The sequence below is a fragment of the Pecten maximus genome, chromosome 14 (genome assembly GCF_902652985.1).
Source record: "Pecten maximus chromosome 14, xPecMax1.1, whole genome shotgun sequence".
NCBI classification, from domain to species: domain Eukaryota; kingdom Metazoa; phylum Mollusca; class Bivalvia; order Pectinida; family Pectinidae; genus Pecten; species Pecten maximus.
In genome coordinates, this window is record NC_047028.1 from 28,098,452 (window position 1) to 28,114,276 (window position 15,825).

General features: G+C 36.9%; 1 protein-coding gene across 1 annotated transcript in view; it reads right to left on the bottom strand.

Moving 5' to 3' along the window:
* Positions 1-15,825, bottom strand: part of LOC117342237 (multidrug resistance-associated protein 5-like) — a 51,775-nt gene that overhangs the window by 14,905 nt on the left and 21,045 nt on the right. The window contains 4 exon segments of the mRNA XM_033904297.1: positions 264-388; positions 2,115-2,186; positions 2,406-2,533; positions 3,640-3,775. Of these exon segments, the coding sequence (XP_033760188.1) occupies positions 264-388; positions 2,115-2,186; positions 2,406-2,533; positions 3,640-3,775 (461 nt within the window).

The following is a 15,825-nucleotide window of genomic DNA, read 5'->3' on the forward strand; positions in this document are numbered from 1 at the left end:
CCTTCTTTTTTTCTTTTTTTATCCTTTCTTTTATTATTTTCATCCTTCCTTTTTTGTTTTATTGTTTTTTATCTTAACTTTTTCCATTTTATCACTATTCTTATCCTTCTTTTTTTTTGCAGTATGCCAAACCTCTCAATAACCTATATATATACAAAGAGGTCTTCTCAATATACTCTTTAAAAACAAGACTTCTCAATACATTCTCTACAAAGAGGATTAAGTTAGCAAAAAATCAAAAAAAAAATCTACTTAGAACTTACTTCTCTTCATCGTAAACTTGACCAAACAAGATATTCTCACGCGCCGTTGAGTTCATGATCCAGGCCTGCTGGGATACATATGCCACACTGCCCTTCGTTGCTACTTTTCCAGACAGAAGCACCATCTGTCCAGGTCAAATAAGAACGGATCACAATGACGACAAAATAATAAGGTAGTATTAAGTGGGTTAAAATGAATCAGCTGAAACTCCTACATTCACATTCTGTGGCTGTAAATTCAGAGTACAACTACGGTGACATCCCTAGAAATTTCCTACAATGAACATACTGTAGATAAATAGAGGATATCTAACAGTGTCTTCAGTAATACCAAATATATTTCACTGGTTTTACTGAAGACACTGTTAGATATTCTGTTTATTACATTTTTTATCAACGGAAACCCTACCCCGTATGCTAACTAGGACTACAGCAATAATTTGTAAACAAAAAAAAAGTAGTTTCCTCTGTCCAGGTGCTGACATATATGTCGGGCTTTCTGATTGGTCAATTATTTTGGTATTTTCTAATCATTAATTTGATTGGTCAAATCAGCAAAAGTGATATTTTTCACTAGTGAAAAACATGATATTCTTCACTAGTGAAAAATATCAGTTTTATAGAATGAATAATTTTTGATATTTCACTGGTAAAAATGTAATAAACCAGGGTCTTTCAATATGATGTGAAAAAGCCTGATACCAAATATTTACATAATTATAAGCTACTATGGCCCCGCGATGTAGCAGCTATATCATATAATAGCCATATTCCACGATAAGCTCTTTATACCAAAATAGGCACAGAATCACAATGAAATGTCCAAAAAAGGAAAGGGTGGAAATTTCCCTTTCAAGGCCTTGTGATGTAGCAAATTACCAACATTGATGAAATGACTACAAGTCCGTCAGAAAGTTACTTATCAGACATTTTCAAGGCCTCATGATGAAGCAAATTACCTACATTGATGTAATGGCAGTCAGCCAAAAATTTATCCTACACTTTCATTGCCATGCAATGTACATGTGTAGCAAGTACGTTGCATCATAAGACCTGAAACCCTGTGAAAAGTAATTATACCCATGCCCAAAAATGCACAGAATCGCATTGAGGTCTACAACAAGGGAAAGGTGGTATTTTCACCTTTTTTGGAACTGCGTTTATTTATGACATTGACATGACCTTGAGTTTCTAGATTTTTCTCCTTAATTTGCAAATAAGATTAATGGGGTATTCCTTCGTTTGGACATCAGAAACAATTTATATTGATGATATCTATTATGAACAACGATCCGAGGAGTGTTTGTGCCTACAAGTAAGGAAATTAACACCAAAATGTACAAGAAAAAGACGTATTGTATACAAATACTGTATGTCTTTGCCGTAATTAGTGATACTTCAGGGCAAATTAAGAATTTTCAGGACTTAATACTCGAAGAACTTGAGAGTAAAAGTGCCTTATTAATGTAAAGATTATAACTTTTACTCCTTGGAAAAAAATATGTATTTTCCAGGAAGTTTAATTTTGACGACCTAACCTTTATTCAAACGAAGGAATACCTCTTTAAATATCACCCATAAATAATAATGAACAATTTACTTGTAGTTCAGTTAAACAGATAGATTTCTTTTATCAGAAAAACAGCCTCAGAGTTAGGTATACAATGTATATAATTACGTAAAATGCCTCTTTAAATATCACCCATTAATAATAATGAACAATTTACTTGTAGTTCAGTTAAACAGATAGATTTCTTTCATCAGAAAAACAGCATCAGAGTAAGGTATAAATATATTTACGTAAAATGAGCATTTAGTAATTTAAAGACTTCGATTCCCTATTTGACTTACCCGTCCCATTACGGCCGAAATCAGGGAACTTTTTCCACAGCCCACACTTCCACACACACCAATAAGTTTTCCCTGTGAAAAAAGGAAAAAAATTATAAATAGCTGGAATATAGAGTAGTATGTAATATTATCCTTCAATGGCGGTTCTGCTCATTGCTGCTTTATCAATTTGTTCACGAATTCGTTCACAGGACAACAAATACATAGGACTATCTGCAGACCTGTACACATGTATAGCTGCAAAACCTCAGCTTCAGTACCCAAAAACACTGGAGTCAAATTTAGCCTCACCTTTTCCAACACAAAGTTAAGATCAATAAGGGTCTGTAAAACATCAGGATCAGAATCGGCCACCTCCTCACCATCTTGCAGTCGTTGTTTTTCTTCTGCTTTGTTCAGCTTGGACTTACCATTTGCAACTGTAAGGAATTAACAAATAATAAGTTTGTACTAGGAGCATATATCATTAAGGAAAAAAATCATTCATTTTTTTCTTGAAGTCTAAAAGTGGCTAGTGGTGTATTCCTTATTCATGGTATTATCTGATCTTTCATGTTGGCTTGTTAATCAATATCATCCAAAGTGACCTTGACCTTTGCCCTCTGGAATTGATATATGTAACTTTCAGCCTCTCCTCAAATGGAACTACATGTATATGCAAAGTTCACCAATGGCATGCATATACTGCTTTCTCAAAATCATGTTGACAATTTCTAAGTTCTTGACAAACTGATCACGTAAATTCGCGTATAGAATGTGTTTATACTAGCATGTGTATGTCTATCCGCTTCAAAGCTTGTTTTGAGCAGATAAAAATCCAACGCAACTCTTCCTCAAGACCTTGTGCAGAACATGTACTGTACTTTTTTAAAAAAAAATTTCTTCTTTTTTTTTCTTTGTTTTTCTATAGGAAACACCATCATATTATAGTTATCATTTTAAGAAAATTTCCAAAAGTTAAAACAAGCATTTGTTACATGTTTTTCGACACTCCCTACCAGTGTCTGTTGGTGTTTCTCTAGAAGCTGAGAAACAGGCCGATATATCTTGGTTGTGTCTTTGAGCAAGACTTTTACCCTATGTTGTTCGGTGAAGTAGTCACCAACTACTACAAGGAGACCCTGCCTCAAAATGACCCTGGCTGTTCACCAGGCAATAAACAAAGCAAGCAAACCAAAGAATCAAACAAATTCATCCACATGTACCTAATTTGGTTATGCATATATTAAAAATAAAGTTTAAAGAGTGCATGTAAAAAAAACATCAGGGCCTTTCTGGGGGCTTTTGGGCCTGTTAATGGACCCCATTCCCAATTGAAATTATTTCATATTCTAACCAAATTCCCAAAATTTTCAGTTTACTCCTGAAAAAAAATCTTTTCCAATTTACCAATTTTCTTCCCAAAATGAGACAAAAAGGCCCTTTTCCAAATCAGTGAGAAAAAGTTCTGAACATTTACTGAATACAATTATGCACTTTTGTTTCTTTTTTCTTGTTGTCCAAGTGGAACATCTCGGGCACATACTTTGAACTTTTTTGTTGCTCCCTTCCGTAAGACTGCTTGCATCCCAGCCAAAAGTGGCATTCTTGAGCACTATCACATGGTTGGGGTTTGTGATCTGGGAGACATGGGGTTTTATATCCTCCATCAACAAAACACTCTGAAAAGGTCAAAGGTTACATACAAAACATTATGTGAGGTCAAAGGTCATCCACATGCACGTTCAATTTTTTACTACAGCTGTATCATAATTATAACTAAAGAGGTCAATCGGTAAATTTATGTAATCAATGAATTTCAACATTTGCATTGTAATCTATCTGTAAAAGTTCAACTCTGGAAAATGAAAGACCTGACTATGTCAGTTAATGAACCTCTATTACAAATTAGTTTAGCTATTATAATAATATACTCATATTTGATAGGTACATTATGTAGAACATAGGATTTATCAAGAGAAACATGAAAATAGAAATACTGTTAATTCAGCTATAAAATCATTGATGAAAAGCTGCTGAAAAAGTTCAGAAATTAATTTACTCATCAATTGAAATAAGGATTAATTGAACATTACAACCATTTCCTATTATATTTCTAATTAATAAACTACAAAAATGCTTGAAGATATATATAGTGAGTGTAAAATATATATCTTGTGATCATTGAAAGCACTGATTCTAAATTACTACTACCCACACCCTGAATCCTCTACCCAGAAGCCTCTATCTTAAAATTGAAAACCACAGACTGGATCACAACCTATACTCGGATCCTTCATAAAACTTAAAAGTTTCAACAGACTTCCTTACCCTAACAACCCAATAAAACAAGAGAGAACAACATACACTATGCTAGAACAATGTTCATTTAGTTAGGACAAACTACATGAGGCCCAATGAGCCTGTATCGCTTCGGTTAGGTTTATTCCTTTAAATAACCTTTGAATCCCTTCATTTACTGCATGCTATTGGCCCAATATCAGATCTCTGGATATTTTGGTGTACAATATGCTAGAACAATGTACATTTACATGTAGCTGGGACAACTACAAGAGGCCCAATGAGCCTGTATCACTCATCTGCTTCTGAGGCAACTTTGAAGTTGATCTAGGTAATTTATGCAGAAACTAAAACGCCTTCTTTATTCAAATAAAATATAAGTCTAGGTGTATTCATTTAAATAACTTTTGAATCCCTTCATTTACTGCATGCTATTGGCCCAATATCAGGTCTCTGGACATTTTCGTCATCAAAAAATTAATGTTTAACGATTCTAACATGACTCCTGTGACCTTAAACTTAGGTCAAGGACATTCATTTGAAAAAATTTAGTAGCCGTTCACCCAAGCATGAATCAGACCCAATATCAGATCCCTAGGGCTTCTTGGTTACTAACAAGAGATTGTTTAATGATTATATCATATTGACTCCTGTGACCATGAATGAAGGTCATTTAACATTAGGTTTGAACTTTGTACATTTTAATTTTCTTTTTTTTCCGGAGAGTTTTCTGATGAACGTACCTCACTTTCAACATCAGGCCCTATAGGCCTTTCAGAAAAGACATTGATGCCTGATTCGATAGGTAGTCTTGTTTATGAAAACTACTTGTTTAAACAAATTTGGTAGCCCCTTCATGCCAACATGCTATGGATCTAATACCTCTTGGTTATTGAGAAGTAATTAAAATATTTTAGCCTGTGTGACCCCTGTGATCTTAAATGTAGATCAAGGTCATTCAACTTAGTAGTCCTTCACCTAAGCATGCAACAGGCCAAATATCAGGTCTCTATATCACTTGATTACTGAGAAAATATCGTTTAAGACTTTAGCCTTTTTGACCCTGTTACCTTGAATGTAGGTCAAGGTCACTCAATTGAGAAAACTTGCTAGTCCTTCACCAAAGCATGCCACAGACCCAAAATCAGGTCTCTGGGGCTCTTCGATGAGAAGAAGTCGTTTGAAGGAAAACGATGATGCTAGACAGATGAGGGACAACAGATATAGATGACGGATACCACACCATGACATTAGTTGGCATAATAATTAGTTGTGATAGTGTATTAAACATGATTAATGTATAATGCTAAATAGGTTGGAGAAAATGAGCTGGGGTAATACACAATTATTATACAAGCAGTGAACAGTCTATAAGCTGGGGCAACGAACATTAAGCATAACAGCATACATAAACGGTATGTTACTACTGGCATGCAGGGTAAGTGAGAAAAGTTGTGCAGCACCCTCGATACTGAAGAGGTTAGCATCCCTCGATACTGAAGAGGTTAGCATCCTCGATACAGAAGAGGTTAGCATCCTCGATACTAAAGGGGTTAGCATCCTCGATACTGAAGAGGTTAGCATCCTCGATACTAAAGGGGTTAGCATCCTCGATACTGAAGAGGTTAGCATCCTCGATACAGAAGAGGTTAGCATCCTCGATACAGAAGAGGTTAGCATCCTCGATACAGAAGAGGTTAGCATCCTCGATACTGAAGAGGTTAGCATCCTCGATACAGAAGAGGTTAGCATCCTCGATACAGAAGAGGTTAGCATCCTCGATACAGAAGAGGTTAGCATCCTCGATACTAAAGGGGTTAGCATCCTCGATACTGAAGAGGTTAGCATCCTCGATACTAAAGGGGTTAGCATCCTCGATACTGAAGAGGTTAGCATCCTCGATACTAAAGGGGTTAGCATCCTCGATACTGAAGAGGTTAGCATCCTCGATACAGAAGAGGTTAGCATCCTCGATACTAAAGAGGTTAGCATCCTCGATACTAAAGGGGTTAGCATCCTCGATACTGAAGAGGTTAGCATCCTCGATACTAAAGAGGTTAGCATCCTCGATACTAAAGAGGTTAGCATCCTCGATACTAAAGAGGTTAGCATCCTCGATACTGAAGAGGTTAGCATCCTCGATACTAAAGAGGTTAGCATCCTCGATACTAAAGAGGTTAGCATCCTCGATACTGAAGAGGTTAGCATCCTCCATACTAAAGAGGTTAGCATCCTCGATACTGAAGAGGTTAGCATCCTCGATACTGAAGAGGTTAGCATCCTCGATACTGAAGAGGTTAGCATCCTCGATACTGAAGAGGTTAGCATCCTCGATACTGAAGAGGTTAGCATCCTCGATACTGAAGGGGTTAGCATCCTCGATACTAAAGGGGTTAGCATCCTCGATACTGAAGAGGTTATGTTCAATTTGGCTCTCCACACCCCTGAAATCTATCATAGCAAAATTGAAGGCACACAACTAGCTATTTGATTGGTGTCTGAAAAATACATGGACAATTCACGAAGCTGATGCATTTGTTTTGAAGATCACAAAGGTCCGCTACAACCAAGTTCAAACGTAGGCACGTGAATTGATACAGCAAGCTAGGGATTTGTTTGATGTTTGTCAAAGCATCAAAAAAAATCTATTTGTCTAATCAAGCAGGTTGCGGTAAAAGAGCCTTCAATTTTGGCATGGCATATTACAAAGGAGTAGAAAGTGAACATTACCCTGCTGGAGTATAGAGGATGGAGGTGTAGATGTATACTCAACAAATTAAGTAAATAAGCAGAGAAGATATGAGTTATATACTCAACAAGTTAGGAAAAAAGGCAGAGTAGAGGTGAGTTGTATACTCAACAAGTTAAGAAAAATAGGCAGAGGTGAGTTGCACACTGGACAAATCAATTTAATAGTCAGATTAGAGTAGAGGTAAGTTTTCATACTCGACAAATTAATTTAATAGGCAGATGTCACAGCCACTGACTCAAACTGATGTACTGAAAGGTCAGGTCAAGATATATCAGAAATACAGCATAATTATATAGATTTAGTGTTTGTGATCATGCAGGTGGCTAAATATATTGAACAGAAATGTTAGTAACTGTTTCACATTAAATGACATATAAAGTAATGTCGGTAGAGAGTACCTAACTCCAGGACTGAACAACACCACAAATGGCTTATCGCTAAACAAGACTTCGGTACAACCAAATTAACAGACATGTACTTCAACTATTTGGCTTTAGAGGCAACCAGAAGATAGAGGGCCTTATTCAAGGACTGAGCAACACCGCAAAAAAGCTTAACTCTCAACAAGACACCGGGATAAACAAATTAACAGACTTGTTGGCTCATGAGTCACTCAGAAGGTAGAGACTGCCTTACTCAAGGACTAAAACAACACTACAAAAGGCCACTGGCCCAACAAAACTCAGAAACAAACTACAACTATTTGGCTCTTAAGATAACCAGGCGATCATGCATGGGGACAAACTCACTGAAGGGCAGACATTTAATGACAGGTAGGACAATTTTAGGACAGTCATGCTCAAAGCACAAAATATGTGAGCAAATGTAAGATTCAGACTCTTCAGGTCAGATGAAATAGCAGGATAACATCTTAACCAAACAATAAAACTTATCACTATTTGAGGAATTCTTTGTATTAAGTATATTCTGTATATTATAAGCCTGGTTATTTTTGCGGGGATGATATTTTAAAACCATTCGTGCAGCCACATACCTTGATTCGAATGCAAACTATCTTCACTTCACTAAGAGCACGAACACCTCCGACTACCTGTCCGAGCATAGGCTTAAGTTTACCATTGATAGCCAGAAAAGTGAACGCCTGTAGAATCGATAACAGAAGGATTTACTGCATTACTGACAGTAAAACTCTATACAGGACTCAATGTCATTGTCTAAGCATGATGCTCTCTCAGGTTGAAGCTGACAAGCAACCACAGGTCACCAAATGGAAATTACCGAAAGCTGAAAAGTAAACTTAAAAAAAAACTGTGCACAAACCAACCAGCCAAAACGGCTTTCAAATCTCACCCGTTGAAACCACATCCAAACCTTATATGATAGAATCATTGCGTACTGGTAGCAATCAGTATAGATGTAGCCTTGAATGAAATGTCCACACAAAATCCCTGAAATTTCCTTCCAAACAATGATGTCATTCCTTGATCTGATGGACTTAAAGTACATTTGTACTGAAATTAAGAAATGAAATATGGTTATTTCCATAACTTGTATCCAAATTCTCTCTGCCATTTCTTTTGCCAATTAAATAGTCTCAGTTGTAAGAAAATGTAGACCAACCAGATTCTTAGTCTCTCAGAAAATAAAACGTCCAACCAACTTACTTTACTAGGGATGTTTGTTTGTTTTTGTTTAACGTCCTATTAACAGCCAGGGTCATTTAAGGACGTGCCAGGTTTTGGAGATGGAGGAAAGCCGGAGTACCTGGAGAAAAACCACCGGCCTACGGTCAGTACCTGGCAACGCATCGATGAGAGTTTAGAAGTTTCTGTATCAAATGGAACAGCGTGAAAGTGAAATAATAGATCTTGAAGGTTTGAGAGCTAAGAGTGGAGAATTATTGAATAAATGGTCCGATATCAATCAGCGGAACTAATGACATCAGCTTGTTTGTGACGCTAAGCTATATTTGCCTCAGATTTTACTGTGAAGATTAAACAAGAGGCCAAACAGGCCTGCAATGTCCACCTGGTCTTTATTTTACCGATGATTCTGTACTTTCCAGTTCACCAAAAGAACATGTTTCTGTACATGTTTTAATAAATTTCACTACTATGACCTTGAATAGGTTTCAAGGTCATTTCTTCGAATGAACTTTTCACATGTCTTCAACTCAGGTATATATATACCTACAGCCAAATATCATGATTCTAGGCCTTTTGGTTTTAGAGAAGAAGTGGTTGAAAGAAAAAAAAGACAGATGCTGGAAGGACAAAGGATGGAGGCCTGGCGTGCACCACAGCAAAATCTCAGCTACTTCAAAGTGTAATGGAACTCGGACAAATGCAAGGTTCATCAATCAAATGCAGGATATTGAATACATAAGGAATTCATTGAAAAGAATTGAGAGGTACCTGTGCAGAAGAAACAAGGAAGTGGGGGCAGGGTTGGTTGTGTGTGAGTGACATGGGGTCAGTATTTGGATACAATGAAATAAAGGATATTAAATGGCACAATATCTTGCTAATTATATAAAATACAAAACAGTCAGACATAGCTATAACTCAATCACAGTCTGGATACTGATTGTTTTTATAATTCTCTGACAATAAACTTAATTGTTTTCTGACACTAAACTTAATTGTCTCCCCTGACACTAAACTTAATTGTCTCCCCAGACAGTTAACTTAATTGTCTCCCCTGACACTAAACTTAATTGTCTCCCTTGACACTTAACTTTATTGTCTACTCGACACTAAACATAATTGTCTCCCCATCACTAAACTTAATTGTCTTCTCTAACACTTAACTTTATTGTCTACTCTACACTTAACTTAATTGTCTCCCCATCACTAAACTTAATTGTCTTCTCTAACACTTAACTTTATTGTCTACTCTACACATAACTTAATTGTCTCCCCATAACTAAACTTAATTGTCTTCTCTAACACTTAACTTTATTGTCTACTCTACACTTAATTTAATTGTCTCCCCATCACTAAACTTAATTGTCTTCTCTAACACTTAACTTTATTGTCTACTCTACACTTAATTGAGAATTGTCTCCCCATCACTAAACTTAATTGTCTCCCCTGACAGTAAACTTAATTGACACTAGAATTGATCATCTCACCTGACACTGACTTAAATCCTTCTTCATAACTCTAAATTCAACTGTCTTCCTTATACAAAACATAATTGTCTCCCCTGACACTAAACTTATTTGTCTTCCTTTACATTAAACATAATTGTCTCCCTTTACAGTAAATTTAATAGTCTCCCCTTACACTAAACTAATTTTTCTCCCCTGGCACCAACTTAAATCCTTCTCCAAGACACTAACCCTAATCCATTCCCCAGTAACTTTGATGTCTGCATAAGTTTGTACTAGTTGGGGTACTTGTTTCATAGAAGGTTTCATTGACAAAAGCCTAAAATTATTTCAGAAAATATTGACCAGAAAATGACTGAAATTTAAGTAAAGGAAAACACTTTTATACATTGAGACAACAACAACAAATCCAAAATTTATCAGCACAGACTGGTCCAAAAAATGCAATACAAGGGACCAAGGGGAAACCTACTTATGAAATTTGAGAAAGATCCATTCAGTACTTTGAGAAATAGAGATAAGAAACTTCAATTGGTCAAAATCCAAGATGGCGGTTCTGTCGGCCATATTGTTTTCAGATTGATCTCAAAATGCAATAAGCATAACGAGGCACCAAGGGGAATCTCCATATGAAATTTGAGAAAGATCCCTTCAGTACTTTCTCAGAAATAGCGATAACAAATTTCAATTGTCAAAATCCAAGATGGCTGCCTGTCGGCCATGTTATTTTCAGATTGGTCTCAAAATGCAATATGCATAACTAGGCACCAAGGGAAACTTACATATGAAATTTGAGAAAGATCCCTTAAATACTTTCTCAGAAATAGTGATAACAAACTTCAATTGTCAAAATCCAAGATGGCTGCCTGTCGGCCATGTTATTTTCAGATTGGTCTCAAAACGCAATATGCATAACTAGGCACCAAGGGAAACTTACATATGAAATTTGAGAAAGATCCCTTAAATCCTTTCTCAGAAATAGTGATAACAAACTTCAATTGTCAAAATCCAAGATGGCTGCCTGTCGGCCATGTTGTTTTCAGATTGGTCTCAAAACGCAATATGCATAACTAGGCACCAAGGGAAACCTACATATGAAATTTGAGAAAGATCCATTAAATCCTTTCTCAGAAATAGTGATAACAAACTTCAATTGTCAAAATCCAAGATGGCTGCCTGTCGGCCATGTTGTTTTCAGATTGGTCTCAAAACGCAATATGCATAACTAAGGCACCAAGGGAAACCTACTTATGAAATTTCAGAAAGATCCATTCAGTACATTCTCAGAAATAGCTGATAACAAACTTCAATTGTCAAAATCCAAGATGGCTGCCTGTCGGCCATGTTGTTTTCAGATTGGTCTCAAACGCAATATGCATAACTAAGGCACCAAGGGGAACCTACATATGAAATTTCAGAAAGATCCATTAAGTACTTTCTCAGAAATAGTGATAACAAACTTCAATTGTCAAAATCCAAGATGGCTGCCTGTCGGCCATGTTGTTTTCCAATTGGTCTCAAATCGCAATATGCATAACTAGGCACCAAGGGGAACCTACATATGAAATTTGAGAAAGATCCCTTAAATCCTTTCTCAGAAATAGTGATAACAAACTTCAATTGTCAAAATCCAAGATGGCTGCCTGTCGGCCATGTTGTTTTCAGATTGGTCTCAAAACGCAATATGCATAACTAGGCACCAAGGGGAACCTTCATATGAAATTTGAGAAAGATCCCTTCAGTACTTTCTCAGAAATAGCGATAACAAACTTCCAATTGTCAAAATCCAAGATGGCTGCCTGTCGGCCATGTTGTTTTCGGATTGGTCTCAAAATGCAATATGCATAACTAAGCACCAAGGGGAACCTACATATGAAATTTGAGAAAGATCCCTTGGGTACTTTTTCAGAAATAGCGATAACAAACTTCAATTGTCAAAATCCAAGATGGCTGCCTGTCGGCCATGTTGTTTTCCGATTGGTCTCAAAACGCAATATGCATAACTAGGCACCAAGGGGAACCTTCATATGAAATTTGAGAAAGATCCCTTCAGTACTTTCTCAGAAATAGCGATAACAAACTTTAATTGTCAAAATCCAAGATGGCTGCCTGTCGGCCATGTTGTTTTCCGATTGGTCTCAAAACGCTATATGCATAACTAGGCACCAAGGGGAACCTACATATGAAATTTGAGAAAGATCCCTTCAGTACTTTCTGAGAAATAGCGATAACAAGAATTGTTTACGGACGGAGGGACGGACGGACGGAGGGACGGACGGACGGACGGAGGGACGGACGGACGACGGACCACGGACGCAGGGCGATTTGAATAGCCCACCATCTGATGATGGTGGGCTAAAAAGACAGATGCTGGAAGACAAAGGATGGAGGCCTGGCGTGCACCACAGCAGAATCTCAGCTACTTCAAAGTGTAATATGGAACTTGGACAAATGCAAAGTTCATAAATCAAATGCAGGATATTGAATACATGAGGAATTCATTGAAAAGAATTGAGAGGTACCTGTGCAAGAAGAAACAAGGAAGTGGGGGCAGGGTTGGTTGTGTGTGAGTGGCATGGGGTCAGTATTTGGATACAATGAAATAAAGGATATTAAATGGCACAATATCTTGATAATTATATAAAATACAAAACAGTCAGACATAGCTATAACTCAATCACAGTGTGGATACTGTTGTCTTTATAATTCTCTGACATTAAACTTGATTGTGTTTTCTGACACTTAACTTAATTGTCTCCCCTGACAGTAAACTTAATTGACATTAGAATTGATCATCTCACCCGACACTGACTTAAATCCTTCTTCATAACTCTAAATTCCACCGTCTCCCTTATACAAAACATAATTGTCTCCCCTGACAGTAAACTTATTTGTCTTCCTTTACATTAAACATAATTGTCTCCCTTTACAGTAAATTTAATTGTCTCCCCTTACACTAAACTGATTTGTCTCTCATGACACTAACTTAAATCCTTCTCCATGACACTAACCCTAATCCATTCCCCAGTAACTTTGATGTCTGCATACGTTTGTACTAGTTGGGGTACTTGTTTCATAGAAGGTTTCATTGACAAAAGCCTAAAATTATTTCAGAAAATATTGACCAGAAAATGACTGAAATTTAAGTAAAGGAAAACACTTTGATACATTGAGACAACAACAAATCCAAAATTTATCAGCATACACCATCAACATGTCCTAAAACCTATCGAAATAGCAAATTCCCTTCATGCAAAACCAAGTCACAATCAGAAATCAACAGCGTACAACAAAAATCCAACAACATTTTAATATTACAAGAAAACATCTGAAGAAATATATCATTAAACATGAGAACCACCTAACATCCAGAAAGAATCTTAATTGAACCTTGTCAAAAACCACCAGCCCCAAGGCAGAGCCCTGAAATCATAAAAAAACCACCAACCCCACAGCAGAACCCTGAAATCATCAAAAAACACCAACCCCACAGCAGACCCCTGAAATCATCAAAAACCACCAACCCCACAGCAGAACCCTGAAATCATCAAAAAACACCAACCCCACAGCAGAACCCTGAAATCATAAAAAACCACCAACCCCACAGCAGAACCCTGAAATCATCAAAAAACACCAACCCCACAGCAGAACCCTGAAACCACCAGCTACTGGGTAAAATTCTAAAATTAATCAGAAATGATTAAATAAGATAAAATTACAAAAAAGATATTCCAATTTCCACTGATTTTCCAATTGACATTAAACTTAATTTTCTCTGTGAAATTAATTGCCTCCCCAGACACTGACTTCAATACTTCTCCATGACACTAAACTTAATTGTCTCCCCCTGATCCGGGCTTAAATCCTTCTTCATGTCAATGAAGTTAAATTTCTCAGATTATACTAAACATAATTGTCTCCCATGACATCGACTTAAATACTTCTCCATGACACTAAACTTCATTGTCTTCCTTATACTAAACTAAATTGTCTCTCCCTAATACCGGCTTATATCCTTCTCCGTGATAATAAACTTAATTGTCTTCCTTATACTAAACTAAATTGTCTCTCCCTAATACCGGCTTATATCCTTCTCCGTGATAATAAACTTAATTGTCTTCCTTATACTAAACTAAATTGTCTCTCCCTAATACCGGCTTATATCCTTCTCCGTGATAATAAACTTAATTGTCTTCCTTATACTAAACTAAATTGTCTCTCCCTAATACCGGCTTATATCCTTCTCCGTGATAATAAACTTAATTATCTTCCTTATACTAAACTTAACTGTCTCCCCAGACACTGATTTCAATCCTTCTCCGTGGCACTAAACTTGATCGTCTCCCCTAACATCCACTTAAATACTTCTCTGTGACACTAAACTTTATTGTCTCCCCCTGATCCGGGCTTAAATCCTTCTCCATATCACTGAAGTCAAATGTCTCCAATCATACTAAACTTTATTGTCTCTCCCTGATACCAACTTAAACCCTTCTCCATGAAACTAACCTTAATCCGTTCACCAGAAACTTTGACATCTACGTAAGTTCGTACCAGTTGGGGTATCTGTTTCATAGTACGTTTCAATGAGTTGTTGATGGCAACCAGGACGAAGGCCTAGAATTGTTTTAGAAAAATTTTTAAAAACTAGAAAATTCTGTAAGACAAAAATGCCTCTGCTGCCACTTGACACCCAGAAACACAGTTTGGGGAGGACTGCATCAGCAATTCCTGAGATAGCTAGTTACATTGCATCAGGACAGGTCAGGACAGAACAGAATGGGACAGGATGCGACAGGACACAACGAGACGAGACACATTGTGACAGACATGGGTAACACTATATGATCCCCATTTCATGGTGGGGCCATGAAAACCGGAAATTTAAGTCAGAGAAACACACAAAACCCTTCCAAACAACAAGCTCCCTTCACACACACAGAACTCTGAAACCATCACAACAACCAACCCCACAGAAAAAACCTCAAACCACCTGAGCTACACAGTCGAATTCTAAAAGTAATCAGAAATCACTAGCTACCGTGGCCAGTACCAGAAAGAATAACGATTAAGATCTGTTTTCAGAAGAAAAACAGAGAATTACAAAAAAATGAAATTATACCGATTTGTACAGATTAATAAATTGCTTGACAAACTCTCATTTAACTTGGGTGTCCAAACAAAGGACAACAGAATTGGTACAAACCCATATTCCATTGGACAAATCATGGTGTCCAGGTTCTACCAAGGTTTTCATAAAACTTATATTAATATTTGTGTTGTGGTGTGAAAAGTCTAGTCAGTGTGTTGAGATTCAAATTCAGTTAGTTGTTCATATTTCGGCAATAGATTTGAGTAATATTTGGGAAATCTTGTCTTGGTCAGTGTGTGACCAAAGATGGCCGTACAACCCCTGTTAGAAACTGATGAACCGGTTATGAGATAAAGGCAGAATGACAGAAAATAAATGCTCGTTAATTAGAAGTGCAGTTTAAACTGTGTTGTGGTTAAGATTGATGGCGAACCTCATAAGCAATTGATAAACAAGGGCTTATTTTGCCTATAAATCTGTTCGTGAGTAAGACGAACACACCAATCCATTAATG